The following is a 24,235-nucleotide window of genomic DNA, read 5'->3' on the forward strand; positions in this document are numbered from 1 at the left end:
ATTTCATCCCTCAGTTGAAAAAAAAAATGAAAGCAAAGTTTCAGACAGGTCCCCTGGGAAATGTTTACTCCTCTCCCCTGTACGCCAGAGCACCGAGTCTGCTGAGGCTGTTTGCTGAAAGCCCATGTTACTGTGTAAGCAAGCCTGCAGTGCCCACTGCTACCGGGCATGGCTTTATCTGCTCTCATACTTTCTTCGATCACAAACACACAGTTATCTGATGAAGCATCGATCACTTTCCTTCTCCTTTCTCTATTCGGCTCCTCTAACTTTCCTGTCAGAAGCCTGAAAAAAAAAAATCTTCAGTTACTGTTGCTGAGGGGAGACAAAGTTTAACTTCTGGGTTGGCAATTGGAGAATAATTCATGAGCAGATTTCTAGCAAATTATATGATTTGCTAAATTTTGGTCTTTGATTTATATTTATGTACTCCTGCTACTGCTATAAGGTTGTGCCAGCCTCAATTAGATCATGAATGAGATCATTTTAATTCAGCCCCCCCAAACTGTGACCTGACCATGGTCTGAAAGTGTTCAAAAAGTAATTTTAAGCCTCCTTTTGATTTGAAAAGGAATACTGCATGCTTGGTCGTTCATACAAATAACATAAAACTTAATTATTGGATGATTTGGCAGAGGATCTTCTTGCCAAACAACAGTCAATGCCAGCTACTGTGAAGCTGGCGTTACCCAGGCCCTAGCCCACAGCCCCCTTGTGTATGGGTGTTTGTTCATTGTGTCTGAGGGCAAGATATTCCAGCTAGGATTCACGGGCCTGGGATGCAGGGTGCAACCCAAAGGGTGCACCGTATTTATAACTCCAGTTAAAAAATGCTGTCTCACCTAGAAGGGAAGTAGATCCGCGCTGTCAAATCACCAGGAGGCTGTGACAAAGGGAGCTTGCAGCCTGACACACGGTGTAACAACATAGCAAACACCTTTAATTCTGTCATGTCTCATACCCTTTACTTTCTCACACATCTATGGCTGCTCCAACGTTGACACCTACACTCTCTTTCGAAACTAAATAAGGCGATCTTATTTAAGCCCAAATGCAACACCTGTAAAGTTATTCTTGTGCCCAACAAAAAATAACCATTAACTTCTTCCTCAAAAAAAAAAAAAAAAGAAAAAAGAAAAAGAAAAGAAAAGAAAAAAGAAAAAGAAAAAAAAAACACCTCTCAGCTTGGTCTGCAAAGGCTCGAGCTGGTAGCCAGTGGCCCGAGGGCTCAGCTCCCAGCTTCACATGACCTCTCCAGCTCCATGCCTCTTCCAGACAGAAAAGCCAGACTTCCCCTTCCCAAGGATGCTAGGGCGGGGAGACCGTCACTGTCCCATTGGCCCTCGCAGCTTTTCGAGCTGCAGCCCCTTTCTTCATCACAACTTCCACACTTCTGGTGTCTTTCATAGTAAGAAGCAAGGCCCCAGCTGCTCCATTCCCTCTAGCGACCAGAGTCTAATATTTTAAAAGCTAGAAATGAAAATAGCTTTTCTAAAGATATTTCTTGGAATATTTAATGCGCTGTCTTGACTCCTTTTCTCTATCTTTTTTTTTTCCTTGCCAATTATAAACCACCATTTGGAGGGCTTATGAGCAATGTAAGTCCACCTCATCTAATTAAGCCGCATTGTTTTAAAAGCTTGAACAGTTTTCATGTCTACAGGACTTGTCTGAATAATAAAGTGCTAGAGCCAGGATTCTGAGTGTCTGTGGAGAGCCAGGATTTCATCTGCTGAGTGCAAAGAGCCAGGCACTGAAAGAGTTAACCCGCATTGCTGGGTAGGTTAATATCACAGCTGCCCGGTACCTCACTTAACAAAAGCCTCCTTTTGCAAACAGACTCCCACCCCCCCCCTCACCCCCAGTGTCCAAAGGTGTTTACTGAAGTAAATCTGCCTAAATCCTTCATTGCTTGAGTCATGGGGGTGGATAGGAGGGGTGGAAGGTGTAGGGCTAATCTCTTTTTGTAAATTCTGTAAATCTTCTGGGAAAAAAGGGGGAAAAAAACCCTAGGAATCTGTGTCACATGCCCATGTACAACTCCTAATGTGTCCATTCCTGTACTACATGGGGGTTGGAAAAGTCACCCATATCAAACAGTTCTCTCTTTTGGGGAAAGCCTGCATGTCCAAGGGTGTGTGTGTGTGTGTGTGTGTGTGTGTGTGTGTGTGTGTGTGTGGTGTGCATTGTGCATGTGATCTAATTGTCAAGGAAGAACTGTTGGTATCTTGAAAGTGGTTTCAGAAAGTGGAAAAAAAGACAAGACGGTTCTACAGCAAGATAATGTACTCAAAAGTTGTCACGAGAGGGACCTGCTTTTGCCGAGGTCTTGTTCCGGTATCATCAGCTGCATGTTACTTTTGCATGTTGAAAATGGAGACAAATAACCAAGGAAACCTGACAGGTCCGCCTCCGAGGGTTTAAACAATCCCCAGCAAGAAGGAGCCCTTTAGGCACGAACTTTCTCTGTCAAGAAAACGTGAATACCACCAGCCCCTCCCTACAAATCCTGAAGCATCCAGTTTGAGATACAAAAAGGCTGTCATCTCACAAATGTTAAACATACTAAAAAAATCTGAAAAAAAAAGTATGGAGAAGGTGTGAAAAACGTGGCACTTTACAGCCCTCAAAGCTTTTTAAAATAGAACAACTTTTCCCCCTAAAATTCTTTTCAGAGATTTTTTTTTCCTTTTTGGCTCATCTGAGAGTTTCTTTCTTGGCTTTTTTCCCCTTTCATTTGAAAATATGAATTATCATAAAAAGTCAGGGTTGGGGGGGAGAATGGGAAAGTCTTTTCCAGTTTTCCTGAGGTTTTTCTCTTTTTTCTTCTTTTTTTCTTTTTTCTTTTTCTTTTTTTTTCTTTTTCTTTTCTTTTCTTTTTTTTCTTTTTCTTTTTTGTCTGTGTTCAGGCTGTGCACCAGCCCCTTCAGCCAGACCAGGGCTGGTTCTCCAAGCCCGCCCCTTCCCGCCCACCCTCCAGTGCCCTCGCCTCCTAGGTCATATGGTAAACAATCATAGTTATTAAGGCCAAATTGCAAGTAGCATTCGAGAGTGGGAAGTCTGCACACCTGACCCCCAAATCTAACAGGCTTCTGGGGTAGAATTCAATCCCTCTCTTGACACTTTTTACCTCAAGTGGAGAGGTGGCCATGAATAGTACAGACATGCCATCTTGTAACACTATATGCCTGTCAGGAGGGACAGGCAGGGTTGAGCATCAGCTATATAAGGCTGGTAACTAGGGGAAGGCCCAACAAACAGCCACAAACACCTAAGTTACTTTACTGAGCCACTATCCTCTACTGCCTCCCTCTCTCTCTCTCTCTCTCTCTCTCTCTCTCTCTCTCTCTCTCTCTCTCTTTTCATCTTGGCTTTCTGTGGCAGAATGCAAATGGAGCCTGCCGGCGGTGAAGGGCTGAATTGTGATTAAGAAGAAGAAGAGCTCCTTTCTTTGTTCTCCCCTCAGGGGATGTTTACTGGGAGAGACACAGCGGATCAGATATGAAAGGCATTCAGGTCAGCATTGATGTGAGCGAAAGTGAAATCATACCTAAGGCATTCAAAAGACCGCCGTGTCAGGGGTTCAGCTAACGGTGCAGCTACTGTGTGTCTTCCCAGAGAGGCAGAAAATCCTTCCACTGACTGGCGACTTCTTTTTCCCCTAATTTGCTACAAAATTATAGGCGCTCCCCCCACCCCATTTGCTTCTCACCACATGACACAACAGTGAGGATTTTCTCTCCTCCTGGACCACACACAAAACCAGACCAACTTCTAATGATGGTATTACATAAATGAACCAGCAAGGCACCATCCGATCTGTGAAAGATTTTTAAACAGGTGTACCCGTGTGGGCTCGCGTAGATATATGATATGCAGGAGAGAATTGAGAGGAGAGAAAACTCCAAAAGACACATGCATGGATGGCTTTTCCTGTCAGCACCCTGACAGGAAACACAACACACACACACACACACACACACACACACACACACACAAACACACACGAGAGAGAGAGAGAGAGAGAGAGAGAGAGAGAGAGAGAGAGAGAGCGCACAGAACACCTTAAATGAAATCCTTTATTTACTTTGTAATTACTAGTTACACTTTTCTTGAGAGCTTTCTCTCTGACACAACTGTCACCCAGATAAAAGTATTTGGCACACAGCTTCTGAAGGCAAGGCTTCCTGCAGGCTGATGGTTATTATCGTTGTTTTTTTCTCTAAAAACTGTTTGATGAAGAAATGCTTGGATCTTACTTTTAAAAGTTTACACTCCCCACAGCCCAAATAGTCATTCAATAGGTTCACCGCCCCCCCCCACCCCGTGGTAAACTGATGATGTTGGCACAAACAGAGCTGTATCAATATATACAAAATTCACAAATCACAGCAAACACACTCACAACAAGGAGGTGCCTGGATGCTTCAAGGCTCAAAAATTAAAAGGAAAATCACATTTCATCTTCTGGTTGCTTAAGAAAGAAACGGGGCTGCATGTATTGGGTTTGGTCATCCTTCTTTCTGCTCTGAATTCTATTCTTCCACATTCACGTCTTGGCTAAAAAGAATATTTGGGTTTATGTTCACATCTGCTTTTGTCGTGACATTTTACATATTTTCAACTAGTGTTTCTGCACCACAGATTTTTCCTCCTTTATCTCTTTGCTCTAAAAAGACAAGCAAAGAGCAATCAAAAAGGTGTCTGACTTGGCCATTCAGACAATTGCCCCCTTGTGGGAATGCGGGGATGAATGGTACAGTGGACACCCAGCACCATTGACGTTATAAACATGTAAATGAAACACATTAGCGCAGACAATCAATTGTCTGTGAGCATTGCAAACCTGCACTCCCTCTCTCTGTGACAGGCACAAAATAGTGTCTACCTTGGGAAGCCACAGTGCTGGAGAGGAGCAGGACAAAGAGTCTCCTTTCACATAGAAGAAAATGCACCTTCAGAGCCTTGGAAGAATGCAGATGACAAAGAGAAAGAGAGCTGGAAGGAAAAGCACCCCCCCCCCCCCCGCCTGCCACCCCCTGCCCCAGCCCCGGAATAATCAGGGTCCTGTTAGAGAGCTAGCAGCAGCCTTCAGCCTTCATTCCTACCTTCAGGGAAAACACAGTTTCTCTCCTACCCCAGAAAAATATGGCATCAGGGTCTTGAACAACCTCTTGTAATTTTCTTTAAGCAAATTAAGAAAGAGAGAATGAAGGGGAAGAATGTGAACCCCATGACAGAGCTGTTTAGTAGAGAGCTGCAGTCTAGGTTTCCCCCACGTTTGAAAATAAATGCGAAAAGATGTGAAATCATTTTCACTTGACAACAGAACGACATTGCAAAGTTTCAAACCTGAAGCCTACCCCTCTCCCTGGTGAACCGGCACAGCAAGGATGCCACCAGGCTGGCTGCTGGCTCCTCTGCGAAGCAAAGCACGTGTCTACCCCAATTGGCTTAGTTTTTCCAAACCAAAATAAAACAAATAGATCAGTCTAGATACATAGCCCCCAGCCTTGTGTGTGCAGCGTCTCCACAGAGAGAACAGGATGGAGATGGATCTCTCTGGAGCACCCTCAGAACTGGTACCTGCCGTACATAGATCCGGAGAGCATTCAAAGTAAGGAAGCAGGCTCCCTAGAACAAGCTCATGAACTTTACGAAAGCGACTTGCCAAAGATTTCCACTGTTGCAGAGATGGGTAAGTTGTGACTACTGACAGCGAGAAGGACACTATCCTGCTTTGATATGTATAGAGGGTCTCTCACTCCCAGTGGCCCATCCCTACTTCACCTCTGAGGGAGGGGAGGTGGAAGCCTCATCCCGAGAAGGGGTTGATTGCAGTCCCTTTTCCTTCCATTTAAGCACCTCTGCACTGGGAGCAACTTTTCCATCCCCACTGCCTCTCAGCATCACTAACAGCACCTCGACTCCCTTCAAAGAAGTGGAAAGGAGGGAAGATGTCTTTTAAGCAGGGATAATCATTTCTGCTCATCTGATTGCTTCTCCCCACGACATTCAACTTGAGTACTTTTCTTTGTAAACTGAAAATCAGAGAGCAAAGGTGTTTGGTAAAAGCTGCCCTGCCTGCCCCCCACCTCCTAGCCCACAGCACCCAAACCTTTAAGCAGAAACTTTGAAGCAAAAATCAAGCTAACTTTTCCTTCCTTCTTTCATTTCCTTCTTCTCCCTTCCTAATTCAGTTTTCCCTTAGAAGACAACTTCATTCCTTCCTCTGAAACAGTCAGTCCAGCGATTTCATTTTTGTTACAACGTGCATACGCCTGTGTGATTTTTCCAGAGGCTGATGATGGAACGCGGGGGGGAACTGGGGAGGCAGGCCCCTCTCTTCACAGAAGATTGTTAATCAAGAAGACACTGGAGCATCCCAGGACCTGCTGCCTAAATCAAGGGGCGAAAGCAACAAACTTTGCAAGTTACAAAGTGGCAGTGGTGGCAGGCTGCAGCCGAGTCCTTCCACTGTGGAGTGTTCATTCCTGCCTCCAAGGCTATGTGGAGATAGTGGGGTATAATCAGAGGATCATGGGGGGGAGGGCTGGCATTCCCCCTCCTCTTCAGCCTTAGTGAAAGTGTTACAAAGTGAGTCAGGCGGTAGAGGATCATCTGACTGAACTTTCTTGAAACCTACACACATTCTTGTCTGCTGGCTATTTGCTTTTTGCCTCCTTCCCCTAGCCCTACTCCCCCTTTTCCTCCCGGAACATCTTATTTTCTAGGAAGAGATTTCCTACTTTCCCTGTGGGTGAAAGGAGAGGAACTACTAGCCATGGCTTAGCTTGGTCCTGGCACTGTCTCTGCTAGTCATCTTGCTTGCCTGAGAATATTGGGAGGTTGGATTTTTAGATTGCTCCTCTCTTTCTATATTTATGTCCCCTGATCTGCCTTCTTGTCCTCGGCTTTTATAAAAATAATAGCACACATCACCACCTTCTAGGCCAAGGTTTTGACCAGCCACACACAGGGACTGTTTTGCTGGTTTTGTTTCCTTGTCATTTAGTCTATACATACACACATGGTTGACTTCATTAAAATTATATAAAGTGCCATTTCAGGTCTTGGGCCTCCCCCCTCTTGCAGTTTCTACTTCTACGATTATTGTTGCTATTATTCCTTTCCAGGAATTTCTATATGATGCTGATAAGCATCATCATATTTAGTGTTATCAGCAAAGACACAAGCTCAAAAGTGACATCTTTTCCATGAATCCAGGAGAGAAGAAAAGCCCACTCAGTTCAGATAAATCCTGGCAATTCCCAAAGGAAAATGCATTGGGTATGTATTTGATGAAAAAGAAAATGAAAGAGGTGTGGGGGTGGCTCGCCTACCTGCTTCTCAAGACCTGGACACTGCTAAGTCAGATTAAACCCAATGAAAACACTGACAAGTCCCCAGCTCACAGCATATTTTCTCATAGACACTTTGGAAAAAGAGAAAGGTAACAGTCTAAGTCAGGGAAGCTGCCGGCAATAGACAGACTAGCTACTGAGTGTTTAGGGTCTGGGAGAAATGCCTGAAAATCGCAATTCAACTTTATCCACCTCAGAGAGTGGAAGCTTGTCCCCAAATCATGGCTGCTCATAGGAAATGGTTGGTGTCCCTGACCGCATCCCTCCCTGGGACACTGTGTTACCTGGGAGGCCCCAATAGCCTGTGCCACCAGAGTTCCCAGGGAGCCTGGATCTCTCCCTGTCCCCAAACTGGGCTGTGGCCTGACCTCACTGCTGGAGCCAAGTTGGTCTTTCACAGTAATATCATGTAGGGAGTGTAAGGAGGAAGAACAAGAAGAAACAAACACTTCAAACAGTCTTTACTGCAGAAGAAAAGAATACTTCTGGTAGCCTAGCTTTTAAATCTCATTCTCTTCCCCCCCCCTCAGAAAAATAACAGTTTAACGTGTGTGTGTGTGTGTGGGAGGGGGGTGGCTTCATGACAAAGCTTTTGTTATCCAGATGATCAGCGAGTGCTTCAGATACTTGTAAGGGGGGAAGCCCCACAACAGACATTGATTTTAGAAAATCAATAACTAACATTTAATAAAGGGAACAGAGGAAACACAAGAGAGGAGAGGGGAACATTGGATGTAATTTTAGTGTCTACTAAATTACCCAGAGATGGAGAAGGGGAGGTCTCCTGTGTAAGGACCACCTTAAATAATACCAGGCAGCAATGAAGAAAAAATTAAATTAAAAGAGAGACACAGGCACATACTCAAAAGGCGGTTGCCTGAACCGAATCTTGGGGACCAGCTTGGAATATATTATTGTCCTTGTTTTTTTGTAATACCAAGCCAAGCAAACAGATCAAAGACAGCACAAAGAGGAAAGGCAGGATAACATAGCGTACAGTTTTTGACTAAAATTCCTCTGTCACCCCCCATATGGTTCTCCACCTCCACCACAACAAGCAAAAGACATACCACACACACACACACACACACACACACACACACACACACACACACGGAGAGGGGTGAGAGAGGAAGATTATTTGTCTCTAAGCAGAATTCTTTAGTCTTTGTGTTTGACTCCCTCTAGCACCCCCAAACTCCCACACTGCACCCCCCCAGCCCCCACCCCCGCCACCCTCTGCACGCGGTGCAGGATTGAGGCAGGCTAGGAGGGGCGCACAATTGTCCTCTCTAGTGGAAAGTTGTTCCAAGTGGGCCCGGAGAGTACCCGCCAGGCTCAGGCTGGGGTAGCGAGAACCCGGGCGTGTGCTACGACCCTAGTGCCCAGCCCGGCAGCGTCTACACCGCCCGCGCCCGCTAAGCGGGCTGAGAGCGAAAGGAGAGTGAAGTTTCCTTTCCGATTCTGGGCTGGCGCGACTGGATCGCTTGTTTGTTTTGAGGGGATGTTCCCCCCTCCCCGTTTCTCTTCATTTTTTTTTCTTTTAAAACTCTGTATCCTCCGTCAGCACCCACCCCCCTGCACCCTCTGTCGTCCCCCAACTCTCTCCCCTCCCCCAAGCTCCTTCCGCGCACTTGCCAATCACTTTTCTCTTTTATTCCCACGATTTTGTTTGGGGGTAATACCTAGGGGGTCTCTCTCTCTCTCTCTCTCTCTCTCTCTCTCTCTCTCTCTCTCTCTCACACACACACACACACACACACACACACACACTTCCACAGTCTCTCCAAAATGGACCTAAACTCTCACATACACACCCCTTTAATCTGCCATCACTGGTCTGCGTGTCCCCTCGTACCCCCATCTCTTTCCTCCTTCCTGACTCAGCCTGGATAACGGGCTCCTCCGGGGATTTTTCTGGCCAGGGAGCAACTGCTGGGAAAAGTCTCTCTTCGTCCTACTCTCTGGCCAGGAGCGGGGCCTGAGCCTGCTGCAGAGGAGCCGGGTCCTCAGCCCGCAGCTCCCGGCCCGTCCCTCCTACCCTCGGGTCCCCGCATCCGGCCAGGGCCCGCTGCCCGCGGACCGTTACTTGGCGCACATAGAGGCGGCCGGGCGACTCCGGCAAGAAACTTTGAGGCTGGCGGAGACACAGTCTCCGGTCCCCTCCCTCGCCCTCGCCGCCCTTCTGCCACCCTCGCCCGCGCCCCTTAGTCTAGCGCGCCCGGGTGCCGGAGCCCCCGCCCTGTCCTCGCCGGCCGCTCCTGCCGCGGGGCCGGGGACCTGCGGGCCCGGGAACCGAGCAGGCGGAGGCGGCGGGGGAACCGGGGCCGCGGTGTGGGGCACAGGTCCGGTCGGCAGCACTCGGAGGAGCCCCCCATCGCCCGGCGCTCACTTGGCCCGGCACTTGCTCAACTCCCCCCGGTGCAGCGGCCGCGCGTGGGGCTCCGGCGCTGGCCGCCGAGGGAGGTTCGCCCGCGAGCCCCAGGCGCCGCCACCGGCTTCCTTCTCCCTCTCCCCCTCTTCCCCCCGGTCTCCGGCCGCGGAGTGGCCCGGAAAAGTTTGGTTCGGGCCTCTTCTTACCGTTTTTCCTCCTGGGATTGGCTTGTTTGCGCCTCTTGCACCGGGGGCCATCCGCCATGATCGGCTGCTTCATTGATAAGAGCGGATCAGATGGCAGTTCGCATGGACTCGGCGCCCTGCTTCGGCAGCACGCAGGCTCGATCTAGCAACCAAACACAGCGACAATGTGGGCATCGCCCGCGCCCATTGAAACGCGCGCGGGCCGCCCAGGGGAGCCGGGCCAGGGCCCGGGTGAGCACCCATCCGCGCCCCCAGCGCCAAAGTGAAACTTCGGCGGCCCCCTCCCCGCCCCCCACCCCCAGCCTTGGCCCCGAGGCGCTTTGTGTTGTTAGTTTGGTGTGTTGCACTCGCGAGGGGATCAGAGACAAGAATTACATCTTCAAAATGAGTCATAACTCCTGACCGTATGAGGGAATGCACACAGAGGTACAGTAAGACTGCTTGACTCAAGCCTAGGCGGACCCCTTCCTCCGAAAAGTCCTCAGCCGGGCTCGGGAACTTGGGGAGGGGGGTCTTTCGCGCTCATCTTTTCTCATCCCTCCTCCGACCCCCCCGTTCCCAAGAGGAAAAAAAGTAACAAACAAGGCAAAACAGCCCTTGGATGAAGCACACTCGGGTAAATTGATAATAGTAATTACAGGAAGCCCACTCGCCCCGCGACCCCTCCCCTCCCCTTAGGAGTTTATCGAGGCACTGTCTCTTTCCCCCTACACCCTCCGCCCCCAAATTAAGATTTCCCATTTTACCCGGCAAAAGAAATATAATTATAAGGCTCTCTGGACATTGTTCCTCCCCCAACCCCACCACTTGGACAATATTTACTTAAGTCCCCCCCCACACACACATGTTCCCCCACACTGATTTCCTTAAATTCTTCCAGTAGAATTTTTTTTTTCCCTCTCAAGAAAGGAAAGAGAAAGTCCGTAGCCACGATGGCAACACTTTTAAGTTGTTCTAAATGATTGTATCCTTTTGGCTTCGAAACTTTTGTACCTAAAAGTCGAGGGAGGCGCTGCATTTTTTCAGTTGAAACTGTCAAAACTTGGAGAAGGGGAACCTCGGAGGCAGGCCGGAGAAGGGGAGAACCCTGAAACTCCGCGGGGTGGGAAGATGCTGTGCCTCGAGGATTAGTTTAAACAGTGGGCTATAAAAGATGTAACAGATGCAAACTGTAACACAAGGGCCATTAACCCTTTCTCTGCCGCCCAGCACGCCCAGTCCCTACACCCTGCACCTATTGTCTCCGGTGCTACCAGCTTTGCGGAAAACCTGGAAAGTGAGTATCAGTTTCCGCACATTTGCTGAGCGGGGTGAAGGGGGGCAGAGAGAAGGGGAAGTGGGTGTTGTAGAAAGCACTTTAAATATACCTAGGCATACAGCGTAGACTTTCAAGTTTGACCCATTAAAAAATCATTTCTTGTCTGTCTTATTAATTTGAAATTGTTGGGGCGGCGGGGGTGGGGGAGAGAAATCCTGAAATTAAGCAATGGCCACACAGGCTTCTGGGGTGAAACAGCTGTCTTGTCTGTATTTCTACAGAGACTCACACACCATGGCATATCAAATATATATTTAATAAAGTAAGTTTTGTGAGCCAGGATGTGTGTGAGGGAAAGACATGCCATTTGTACTGCAAACTTTATCTGTGGATATTATTCATAACTCTGGAGAAAGCAGTCTTGCCATCTTCATTATAAGGGTAGCATGTAAAACATGTAAGTAGGTGGGAGATAATCACATTTACGTTAGCGGGGCTCACCACTGTGGCTGAGAATCTTGTACTCTCTCCTTTAACTTTTCAGTCCCAAAGTCTGGAATAATGTGTGTGTGTGTGTGTGTGTGTGTGTGTGTGTGTGTGTGTGTAAGAGACACAGAGAGAGGGAGGGAGAGTGAATGAGAGAGAGAGAGAGATACACACACACACACACAGAGATATCCATGAAATTTATGTGTGCATATTACTTGGTCTTTTAAAATAAAATTTCAAAGTTACCTTAATTTTAACCCTGATGCCCTGACAGCAGTTTTCTTCCCAGCTGTGGTGATCCCCCCGACTTTGGTAAACGACTCAAGTTCTAAGAGGACTTTCACTTCTTTATTTATAATCACAGAAGTGAGGTGTTACTTCACACACCACACACACACACACACACACACACACACACACACACACACAAAGAATGAAATAAAGAAATGAAACTCGCTAAGCAGACAAAAACAGGCAAGTTTCTGCTTAGGAAATAGCCTTCCCCGGTGGGAAAGGTTAGGCTGCCATGTCTAGGAGAAGGGCTTACTCCCCGAATTTGGTAGATCTATCTCGAGGAAGTTTTATAATTATTAACAGGTATTTGCAAAGTTTTAATGGCTGGATGTAATGAATTGGAACTCGGTGTGAAAACAAAGCAGAAAGCTTCTCCACTTGATGAGTTTTTATCCCAGCCATACAGTTCTCAACAAAACTTTTCTTAGGCTATGGAGCAAAAAGCACCTTCAGCTACCTGAATGGACAGGTACAGGACAAATTATTAAGGGAAGGGGGGGGAGGAGGGGAAAGGAAAGAGAGAGTAAGAGAGAGCAAGAGAAAGCAAAGAAGCCACTCTTGGGAAAAGCCTGCCACCAAGGAGCTAAAACCACCTGAAATTCCTGCCCACAGACACCCGGCTCACTTCAGACTAACATCCCCACTCAAAATGAGAAAATTAGGAAAGGAGGAAGGGGGCAAGCACACCAGAAAAAAAAAAAAGGATAAAAAGAGGGGGGGGAAGAAGGGGGAGGGAAACCTACCTGCGAAGTCTTGTTTGTAGTTTTGGCCAGAAATGGTGAGAAGAAAAAGCATGAAGAAGCCGCGAAGTGTGGGGGAGAAAAAGGTGGAGGCGAAGAAACAGCTCCCGGAGCAAACTGTACAAAACCTCGCCAAGAGTGTCGGGAGGCAGGACCGTTATTCCTGCCGAGCAGGTTAGAACTGATCTCTTTTCGGCCACTCCAGGAAACACAAACCTGGGGACGGACTGACGTGTTACGCCTCTTCTAATGACATTTTTTTCTTTTTCTTTTCTGTAGGGGAGAGAAGAGAGACCCTGAAACACGCGCCACCTATCTTTGTGGGGAGGGATAATTGAAGCGCCCTGAGCGTGAGCATCATGTGAAAACGTGATCGCCAAGTTTCTCTCTGGGAAAGGATCTGGGATAGATTATACCTTGAAGTCTCCGCAAACGCTTTAGTGGAAGAAATGAAATTCCACCTCCCTCCCTTCCTCTCTCCCTCCCTCCCTCCCTTCTCCACGCCCCCCCCCCCCCCCCCCCCCCCGCCAAGCCTTTGGCATCATTATCCTCATCACTAAATCCTGCAGAGTACTGGGCGGAAAACGGTGCACACCATTCACAGAACTGGAGAACTCCGAGGGCGAAAGTTAAAGGGAAAGATCTTGGGTCTTCCATGCAAATCCCTTTTCTTATACAGATATCTCTGATGAGTAGGCTTGAGGTGCACATCAAGTTGTATGAATACCTAGAGCTCCGGGTTTTTTTGAAACTAAATTCTTGCCCTTTCTCTTTTATTACTTGTTTTTTTTTTAAAGATGCCAGAGCCAGGAGAGGAAAATGCTACTTGTGCATTGCATTTTAAGATCTTAGGGGTGTGTGTGTGTGTGTGTGTGTGTGTGTGAGAGAGAGAGAGAGAGAGAGAGAGAGAGAGAGAGATATTTTCTGAATTGGATCCCTATATTAAAAGAACTTTTGCATTTTAATAAAGGGTCTCTAGATTAATATAGAGCAGTACTAAGTTGGCCAATCTCTGGATTGCCCTACAATTCATACAGACAACACTACAAAGTAAGGGGGTCTAGGGCAGGAAAAAGGAGAAAGACCAGAAGAACTTAGGTGGATAGAAAGAAGAGAGTGACATTAAACTGTGTGGGGGCGAAGTTTTGGAGTTCATATTCTTTGATATTGCAATTAAAGTAAAATTAAAAAGAAAAGACTCCACCTTAGCTCTGAAGGGATTGGTTATGCAAATATGAAAGGGATTTCCTGGAGAATACAGCTTTCTACTGTATGGTTAATTAAATAATCACTCAAAAGCTTCCAACGTGACGCTTCTGTCGTAATCCAATCAGGTTACATAGGTCCTAAACAAGAAAGATATTTTCCACATCTGGAACTCAGCAATTTAGCAAGTACTGCACATTATTAACCAATTCAGAGCCCACTTCCCAGGGGAATTTTTTTGAAGTTTAAGTGTTCTTAACCAATGCTCTGCTGTTTTGTTAATCAAAAAGCTGGTTTACACTGCACATAATTGGAACTAATATAGAAGTAAATAAAGACAGCCAAATTTGAGGATGCTCTGTACCAGCATCTATCAGCAAAGGAAGAAACTGCTTTGCCTCAACAGCCCAGGCTCAATTTCTTCAAGTACTAAGAGACCCCCTCCCCAATTCTTCTAAACAGTGAAAGTATTTAAGAACCTTAAAGCACAGAAAAATGGCCAGCCTCTCAGCCTGTAGGCTCCTCCTATAAAGGTGAATGTGGAGGTGTGAGGAGGACCAAACAGCTGCTGCCGCTTCTCAGTCTGCCTGCTTTAATACTGTCAAATATGTCATAGTCCCCTGCTTTCAGTCTGAAGGAACCTGAAACAAATAATACCCTGATCCAGCACTAGACTTTTTCCTCATATTAAGATAAACGGCTTTGAACTGTGCTTTGAATGTGTGCCTACAGCAAGACTTTGAATGCAAGAGTCACTGGCGACTGCACTCAAAGGAGGGGAAAGCCACCATAGGGGCTGCCACATCCACACTCCCAGAGCTACAGGGCTTTGTATTTTGCATGTTTATTTTTCAGTGGTGGTGGGGGGAGGGTAATAGCCACCCAGCATGACCACAGCTAGATTTCATTCTAGGGTGCAAGAAGGCGGATTTTCACAGTTGGTTACACACTCACCTCTCTCCTAATTTGAGCATTTACAACGAGAGGGAGGGGAGAGATTAATTTCCTCCTTAGCCCCATCACAGATAAAGTACCTATAGAGGATCTATAGGTTGTAGAGATTTTCAAAGATTGTTAATAAGAGAGATTTTCATCGTGGATTAAACACATTAGCCCATATTTACATTTCTCATGCTATCTTGTATCTGTGCTAGATATATGTGAGACTTATCGGGTTTCCCCCTCTAAGATTTATCATTACGGTTCATATCTTCTTTCCTTCCTTCTCTTTCCTTTAAAAAAAAAAATGCAGAGACCAGCTTTCTCACAAAATGTGCTTTAAGCCTCCCTCTCCCCCTGCGGAGGAATAAGGAGCCTGTTGTAGGGAGTGATTACTGACAAGACCCTCTGCAGGCACCCAGGTACTTTTTTTTTTTCCTAGCTCAGACACATTGGTGCAAAGGCACAATGAGACGATAGTGCCAGTCGAACACATAGCTAACAAACCACTGCCTTTATCATGGACATAAAATGTCTTCTTGAGATCTGACTAAATACACTGCTTACTATTTCTATTAAAAACACCCAATTATCTGATTACCTTGGGCTCAGTCATCGCTCCAGTGCCAGGAGAACGGCCCTTAATAGTTTGCACTGACTTTCGACATGTTTTTTTTTTCTATTTATTTGGTACAGAAAAACAACAACAGCAAAACAAAACCAACTTCAATCTCCTAGGTTCCCACGAAGGTGGACGTTTGGGTGGTGGCACGGGAAAGATCGCGAGGGCTGAGCGCAGGGCTAGGTGGCCCACTGCCCTTGCCTGGCACGCCCCTCCCCAAGCTTTTGCCCAAGAGTGTTCCCACTATCACAGAGGCAGCAAGACCAGAGGAAGCTGGAATATAAATTTATTCGGAACACTCCCTCGGTCCCAGGGCCAGGTCAGGGACAATGGGGACCGTGGGATCCACATAATACAGGAGCGCAGGATGAAAAAGTCCAGAGGGACCAGGGACCTCTCTGAGGCTCTTCACGTAGCAAAACAAGTCCTGCGAAGGGAAGGACTGGCTCCTTTTCGAACTGTTTTCCGCGTTAATAATTCACTTCGAGATTAGCGCAGGCGAAGGGGATTCAAATACCAGATACATGCAAATGCGAAATAATATTGACAACGACATTGGAGGGAAAATAATTCTCAAGGGTTTCCTTGGGTAAAACCAACCGCTCCCCTCAGGACTCCCCCCCCCCCCCGCCCCCCAGGCTGTGAGGAGGACACCCTTTTGTTTTCCAGTTCTCGGCCGCGGACCCAGAGTCTGTCCCCCCATTCACCTCTCTATCTGTCAATTTCCTCAACTTTCATAGCCGCTCCCCCGCCCCCACTCCTCTCGCTGGCCCAGAGGCCCGAAGAGGTACGTTTCTGCCCTTGAACACACAAGCTGAAGAAAGAATTCAAATTTGGCCACAGCTAATGATTTAAAACAAAACAATAACAAAAAAAACAAAACAACAAATTGTGTTTATTTTGTACCATGTGGGGGAAAAAAAAAGGAATCTATTCTGGTTTAGAAATGGAATTGGTCTTTCATTTAGAGGAATTATTTCAATCCTGTCTTGCTATGCAGGAAGTGGGTAACTTCTTTTAGAGTTGCGAGCCAAGGCTGATAATATCCCGGACCCCTGGATTAGGTGTATGGGGGAGACGGAGGGGTCTGAGCAAAGCCAAACGGTTTTCTCACGTGCAAACTCGCAATCCAATCCTTTCGGAGTTGAGCCTAGGATAGGAGGGGGGAAAGCCTATTTTTTTAAAAAAAAAAATCGGAGCGTCTAGGAGAAGCCCTTTCAAACAAAACCAAAACAAGACCGGAGAGCCGGAGACCGTCCCTCACCTCCCCGCTGCGAGGCCCTCGGGCTGTGGAATCTCGCACGTCACCTAGCCCCAGCGGGGCGACCAGCTGAGGATTTTATTTTCCTATTTTATTTGAAGTAAAGGCTGCATCTCGGCTTCGGGGTGTTTGCCAACGTCTCTCCTGACAGGAACCAGCAAACTTCAGGACTCAAATGAGCATCTTAATTTATTGATGCAAAGCAGGTCTGCTCGCAGTTTCCCCATCCCCGGCGCGCTCGCCCGCACCCCCCCCTCACACTACCCCCCCCCCCCCCCGCGAACTTCGCTCCCTCCGTCAGTCCCGGAGCACGTGGGGGGCTCGCGGGCCCGCCGCCCTCCTCCGCACACACCCGACCCCGCCCTGGCACCGCGCGACCCCCGCCCCGCTCCCGGTCAGCTGACCTGGCTCGCCGGCCTGCTCCCCGCCCGCCGCCCTGTTTCCGGTCCCCCGGGTCCGCGAGCCCAGCTCCGCGAGGAAACAGCGGCGGCCGGGAGGTGATGCAGGGGGCTGATTATCATGAGAAAGGCTGTGCCTGGAGAAGCCTCCTCCACGCGACTGTCAATCTTACAAAAAAAAAAAAAAAAAAAAAAAAAAAAAAGGGGGTGGTGGTGGTGGTGGTGGTGGTGGTGGCGGTGGTGGTGGTGGTGGTGGTGGTGGCGGTGGTGGAGGGAAAGGGGCTCAGGAGGAGTCACCAGAAAACTTGCAGCAACTTAGATGCGACGCAGGCCCGAGGAGGTGGCTTTCGCCTCAACTTGGAAGGCTGGGCGTTGAGGGTGCGGACGCCAGCAGCCTCGCCAGGGGATTGGAAACCCAAATCTCCCTCCTTCCTTTCCTCTTGCCCTCCTTTCAGCCCTCTCTGCCCTTTATCCATATTTTCTTGCAATTCTGTCGCAACTGCATTTTGTACATTCCCTTTTCTTTCTATATTTCTCTTGCAATCTCGTTTCCCTCCTTAACTTACCTTCTTTGTAAATTTTTTGGTGTCTCTTTTATATGTCCAGATTTGTCATTTCGTTTTCAAAACACGGTGTTTAATATGCAATTAATCTACCAGCAGGAGGTCAGGGACACCCTGACTAAAATAACTCCCGGGTCTTACAGACAAGTTCGCCAGGTGTCAATGAAAAGTAAAATAATAATGAAAATAAATGAATATCTCAGTGACTGTAACAGCTTATTACTCTCTATTATTGTATCAGCTCTGACAGATAATTTTTTTTTAAAAAAAGATATAATCTTCTTGGAAAAATATGAAAGTATTTGACACAGGGAGAGTCAGTATAATTAAGGCAATATGCAAATTGTTCTTACTTATAAATGCATTATTTTAATCATGCTTATGAGACTTTAGAAACTAAAGTACGTAAATTCAAGAAACAAACTGGGTATTCTTTTAGCGATTATTGGAAAGTGTAAAAAAAAAAATCCCCACGCAGTCCCTCTGTTCCTTACCATAGACAGATCAATTCAGGTAGAAGCAGCCTGCTATGCGGTCTGTTAATTGCTAAGCAGATCCATAGCTTGGGTGTGTGGAGTGTTTTCCGGGCCAGGTTGCTGCCCATTTCCCAGCAGGTGAGTGAACATGACGCTTCATGGCATGAATTGGCTCCACGCATAATTTTCACGATGATTATCATTATTGTTCTTTCCTACACGTTGAGCACATGTGTAGTTCTCTTATTAAAAATCAGAGCCTGCTCTTGTTTACAATTTGTTTACTTTGTTGAATTTTTAAGACTTGTTGCGAGTCAATTGAACATGTACATTGAGCCCGATTTTTTAGGCCAAGAAAAATAAAGATGCATTAGAAAGATGCCTCTCAAGCTTCATAATTATTAATTGACATTTTATGATGAATAATTAATCATCTGAATAATTTTGGTATCTCTGATCTGAACACATATTTGCATATCTAATGCTTGACTTTAAATGTGTGTGTGTGTTTTTAAAATTCATTCTTCAGGATAAAGAAATAAAGTGATATTTTAATGTGAAATTTCTGTACTTGTAAAAGTTTGTTATGCTATTATAGTCTTTCTAGAGAGCCATAAAACTTATTAACAATTTGTAAACCATTTATGTAGCAAGCACATTGAAACACATGGCAGATGTACAATTAGGAAAACGTTCTCCATGTGAAATCAAGTAACTGTTCGTCCTAAATTCAGATACGTGCACTAATTATGCACCCTATATCCTTATTGGAATGTGTTCACTGAACTTCTCAGTTGATTTACTCTGGCATAAGCAGAAATATGAGGCATTTGACAAACAATTCAGGTTTGATATTTAGATAAGTTTTCTTTTCTTTTGCTCGTTAATATGTGGACTGGCTGAAGTTATTTAAAAATGGTGAAGCCAGTCTGTCCATGTCCTTTTTATGATGCTGAAGTTCAAGTGTCTGTCTGATTAGCCTCTTCATGATCACAGGCAATCTACTGTAAGCTTGTTTCTTTATGTCCAGTGGGGAAGCTCACTGCACCTATCCCTCAGGGTGCTGTTAAGAGTAAAATGAAGTAATGCAAGAAGCTTTCCTGTGTTGCAGTTTTATTCTAATGAAAACTTGGGACAAATAGTATTGACCATCCAGGTCAGATAAAGCTGGCACTTTTGAATATTGTAGGATTTATGGTTGCTTATGGTTTTCTAGTACCGTTCAAAGGATGCATAGCCACCCAAGTACAAATAAATAGAGCATTTTCTTTCTGCTAATTCAGCAGTTAATTTATTATATTCAATATGGTTCTAATTTGGTTATAAATATCAGATTCTTTGAAAAGGAATTTAGCCCGAATGTCTGAATGTGAAGTTTCCTGTGTTCTGCAATCACATACTGTCTTTGAGTTTAAAGGTTAAATGTGCAAAAGCCCAGAAGCGGTTTGAAGTAGGAGTTGTGACTGGGAGAAGTAAACTTGGAGACAAGAGGGCTACTGCAGCGCTCTGTTCTAAGACCACTCACAACACAGTGAGCATTCCCTTTTGGACTTGTGTCCTGGGGTCCATGATGATTTCCAGCACCTGAAATGGGGAAGAAAGTTAGTTTATTAAATGGAAGATGAAATCTCCTATCTCTTAAATGTCCACAAGGCCAGATTTTCTCTCTGATGCCAAAAAAAAAGAACTTAGAAATCAATGCAAATGTTGGATGAAAAGCATTTCAATATAATATTTAGTCAGAATACTGAAGGTTTTTTGTTGACTTTTAAGACCCCTAGGAGCACTTACAATTATTTGTAGTTTTTAAGCGGTCCCTTGATCGATCCTTTTTTCTCAAAGGATCCATTCCATATTCCTTGTAGGTTAAAAATACCACGAGGAACCTTTGGAATCAGCTTAGAATCTGGAGTGACCTGTGCGACTTTTTGTTTTGTTTTGTTTTGTTTGTTTTTTTTTGTTTTTCCTGCTAATGGGATCTGAAACAGCTTGCACCTACAAACTGTCTACTGGCCTGGTTTTCTAGTTTCCTAAAGTCTTCTTTAATACTCCATAATTTGCAAAAGTTCAGAATTATAAACTTTGGACTGGGAGCTGATGAGATGTTCAGCCAAGGTCTGAGAACTTAGGTTCAACCCTTAGGACCAGGTGGTGGTAGGTGAGACCCAGCTCCTCCATGTCATCTCTGACCTCCACAACTGCCCTGTGGCCTACACACCCACAACAGAAACACAGTTCAATAAGTAAGTGTAGGAAACACCAGTTTCAACTTTGTGCTGTGTTTACATAATTCTAAGGACTGGGGCGGGTGGCATGATAATCAGAAGTGTAAAGAGACCTGTTTCTCTGAAGTTGACCCAAGGCTAAACCATCTCACATGCCATTTGCTTTGGACAGAGGATCCAAAGGAGCTAGTCTTTCACACCGTATTATCAAGAAGCTGTGAGCTTGGGAGATTCAATGACTGTGAGCCTTTCGGTCTGCTAAGTCCACCCTCACAGAGACAGCCACACTCATGTGACATACAGTGTGCTCTTGCAAGGTGTCCTTCTGATTGATTTGGGATCATTGCTTCTTCACTGTATTGTAGTTCACGTCCAATCTTCCTGGATGCTGCAGATGGCCTTTGTATTTCTGTGTATTTTTTACTGTGCCTTCTAGGCCTACACTGATGTTCTTTTTTTTTTTTTTCAGTTATGGTGTTAGTGCAAGTCCTTATTTATTTATTTATTTACTTATTTTTGAGGCAAGGTTTCTTTGTGTAGTCCTGTCCTGGAACTTGCTCTGTAGACCAGGCTGATCTCAGACTCAGAGATCAGTCTGCCTCTGCCTCCCAAGAGCTGGAACTAAAGAGGTACCACTACCTCCTGACTCAACTTAAGTATTATATACTCTCTCTGCCTTTGGTGCCTCTGGCTTACAAAGTGTGTTTCCAAGTCTTTTTTTTTTTGGGGGGGGGGTCCTCTGCTCAAGATAGCTCCTTTTATGGAGACTGGTACCAAGGCCTAAGCACTGAGCTTAAGTACTAGATTGACAGATGATGGAGACTTCATCACCCACACATGTGACAGATTTTTTCTTTGATTTCCTTTAGCATTCTAGAGTAGAACTTGGGCATTGTTGTGGTATGTCCTAACTTAGCTTATTTGAATTATCCTTGGTAATGGCTGGCTATTTTTATGTTAACTTGACACGCACTAGAGTTATCTGAAAGGAGGCAACCTCGATTGAGAAAATGCCTCCTTAAGATCGGACTGTAAGGTATCTTTTTAAATTAGTGATTGATAGGCGAGGGCCCAACTCATTCTGGGTGGTTCCATCCCTGGTCTGGAGGTCCTAGGTTCTATAAGATAGCAGGATGAGCAAGTCACGAGGAGCAAGCCAGTAAGCAGCACCCCTCCATGGTCTTTGCATCAGCTCCTGCCTCCAGGTTCCTGCCCCGTCTGAGTTCCTGTCCTGACTTCCTTTGATGACAAACAGGGATATGGAACTGTAAGCCAAATAAACCCTTTCCTCCCCAACTTGCTTTGGTCGTGGTGTTTCATGATAGCAGTAGTAACCATAGCTAGGACACATAGCATAGCTTCAAATCTACATGTTTTGGAATTACCTAGACCAGATTCGATTCCTTGCCTTGCGAGAATTGCTTCTGTGTTATGCAGATACTGTTTAACCCCCATGAACCTCAGTTTAGAAATGAGCAAAGGATATGTAGATTCTAGCTGGTTGTGGCAGGGAGTTATGGCAAGCATGTAAAGCAACTAATTAGGTAGTCATGCCAGTGAATACTAAGACCTATCTGTGGATAGATAACTTGAAACATACATGAGGTTAAATTGTGAAACCAGAGTAAACATCATCTTACTGCATTCTTTTGTAATGACTTCATTGCTTTGTATTTGTCTTACTGATTTTATTAGGAATTCTTTAATTGGTTCTTGTAGCCTAAAAAGATTAATGTTTACTGACAATAATGTCAAAACATAATCGGCTTATAGGATTTTTAAATTTTTAGTAGAAACAATGGGTGCTCAGGACTTTGACACCGTGATCCCTAACAGTAGCAGTAAAGAACTATTCGCAAGCCATGCTTGCTGACTCAGGCCTGTGATCGGAGCATTCAGGAGGCTGAGGCAGGAGGATCACAAGTTTAAGGCTTGCCTGGACAGCTTGGGGAGCCCATTGCAAAATAACAAGCAAGAAGGAGCCGGTGAAGCAGCTGTTCTACCGCACTAGTCCGACATGCATGACGCCCTGAGTTCAATCCCTCCTACCACAAAACGTACTTTTGACAAATGGAAACTAATTGAATTTGGTTCTGTATTTCACATTTCCGCTTGCCATGGTAGGGAGTGTTGTTGTAGCTAATTCTCCCTGTGTATCCTGCCCTCAGGGGGAGCCCCTTCCCAGACAGCATTCAGTGGTCAAGAAGTACCAGAGTTTTGTTCAAGGCGAAAAAGAGGGTCTCTTGCCAAGATTTCCACACAGCTGGATGGAGTTGGAAGGGGCAGAGGGACAGACTAGATTGGAGAAAGTTGGCCTGCATTGTCTTTTCCTCCAGGTTGAAAGCTGAAACATCTGCTTTCAAAAAGAAAAGAGAAGAAGAAGAAAAAAGGGAGACCGTGTGTAAAACACAGACCTTGCTTCATTCGGCCCCTGCATATTTGGAGTAGGGTTGTGTCAGCGGGCCCTGGCATGATCCACTGTGTATACGACTTTTCTACCCTATGCCCTAGAAAGCAGGGTGTCAAGGGAGGCCTGGCTGTGGACACAGGGAGCATATTGTTGCAGCAGTTCTGCTGCACTGAAAACCAGGTTCCTTTCTCTCTCTGAAGCTAACGTTTCTGCTCACACACACACACACACACACACACACACACAAAGCAATTCTGGTTAGTTGTTTTCTGGTCACTGTAGAACCACACGTAAAGTTTCTGTGGTAACAGGGCAATTTTTTTCGGGTTGAGGGTAGCTGGCCTACCTATTGTTCTTGTCACAAAGATAGGGTCACCCTTCTTTAGAGAAGTGAGACAGAGCAAGGTTGAAAGTTTAAAGAAAATGTTTAGTTTTTTAAAACAATAAAGGGAGAGCAAATTTTTTCTTTAAAGCTTTCCTTATTTGTGTGCTTAGCGTTGGGACTTCAGTTTAGGGAAACCAACACAGACCTGAGTTTTCTTGCCATCTACTCTCACTGTGTGTTTGATGCTGTGTTGAAAACTTGGCCGCAAGACTTTTACTGTGGCTCTTCTGTAAGATGATCATCTTGAAGTTTTGCTTCTACTAGGGAGGATTCTTGCATAGTTGAGGTAAGTATTTGGGTTGTGGGAAATATGCTAATAAATACCATTTGAAATCACAATGGATTTTGAATTTGGGGCAAAGTATTGCCATGCTTTCATTATATAAAGTGAGTATCTTCTCTTCAGAAAGTTTAAGCTTGCTTTGAGTTACGGTCTCCAAATAATAGTTTGGGGAGGGAAGGCAAGGGAAGGTGATCTCCAAAGTTTGTGTTCCCCCACCCTCACTTGCCCATTAGATAGAAATATTGGAGAACTTTAAGAAGCTTTGTAGAGACATAAACATAAACCCACTCCAATTACATTCTGAAGTAAAAAATGGGTCCAGGCAGAGTCACCAGGCAGGCACTGGGGATGCTGAGACCTGATCAGCTCTGAACTTGCAAAGCTCTGAAGCCTTGCATACATTGTTCAGTCCTGCTTGCATGTCTCTTTCATTAGGCAGCTGAAGAAATGGAACAGAGGGAGACCTGAGTCATCTTATCCTCCATATGGCATTGGCGAGACTTTTTATGGTTTTTCTAATAAATACACCTAAGATTAATAGGTGGGTTTTTGTTGTTATTGTTGTTGTTATGTTATGTTATGATTTTTCAAGACAGGGTTTCTCTGTAGCTTTGGAGCCTGTCCTGGAACTCTCTCTGTAGACCAGGCTGGCCTCAAACTCACAGAGATCTGCCTGCCTTTGCCTCCGAGGACTGAGATTAAAGGTCTGTGCCACCATGGCCTGCCTTTAATTGGTGTTTTT

At 45.6% G+C, this 24,235-nt stretch overlaps 2 protein-coding genes across 5 annotated transcripts in view; one reads left to right on the forward strand and one right to left on the reverse strand.

Annotated features, from left to right (window-relative positions):
* Positions 1 to 12,865, reverse strand: part of Zeb2 (zinc finger E-box binding homeobox 2) — a 127,658-nt gene extending 114,793 nt beyond the window's left edge. For 2 of the 3 annotated variants that reach the window (XM_087899927.1, XM_087899929.1), the window contains exons 1-2: positions 12,729 to 12,865; positions 9,945 to 10,086 (exon numbers count right to left, since the gene is read on the reverse strand). In XM_087899927.1, the coding sequence (XP_087756053.1) occupies positions 9,945 to 10,017 (73 nt within the window). In that variant the 5' untranslated portion in view covers positions 10,018 to 10,086; positions 12,729 to 12,865. Of the gene's footprint in view, positions 1 to 9,944; positions 10,087 to 10,937; positions 11,064 to 12,728 lie in introns of those variants that run through there. The other variant, XM_087899928.1, reaches the window with a different exon arrangement.
* LOC148118706 (uncharacterized) lies at positions 10,259 to 13,142 on the forward strand. Of its 2 annotated transcripts, XM_087899931.1 has the most exons (4): positions 10,259 to 10,370; positions 11,154 to 11,220; positions 12,749 to 12,899; positions 13,005 to 13,142. In XM_087899931.1, the coding sequence occupies exons 1-4, from the start codon at positions 10,351 to 10,353 to the stop codon at positions 13,061 to 13,063; spliced, it is 297 nt and encodes a 98-aa protein (XP_087756057.1). In that variant the 5' UTR covers positions 10,259 to 10,350; the 3' UTR covers positions 13,064 to 13,142. The 2 variants fall into 2 exon arrangements, with proteins under 2 accessions (XP_087756057.1, XP_087756056.1); XM_087899930.1 differs by lacking the exon at positions 10,259 to 10,370 and having other exon boundaries at positions 11,084 to 11,220.
* The last annotated feature ends 11,093 nt before the right edge of the window (positions 13,143 to 24,235 follow it).

This window comes from Myodes glareolus, chromosome 21 (genome assembly GCF_982192425.1).
Source record: "Myodes glareolus chromosome 21, mMyoGla1.1, whole genome shotgun sequence".
Taxonomy (NCBI): Eukaryota; Metazoa; Chordata; class Mammalia; order Rodentia; family Cricetidae; genus Myodes; species Myodes glareolus.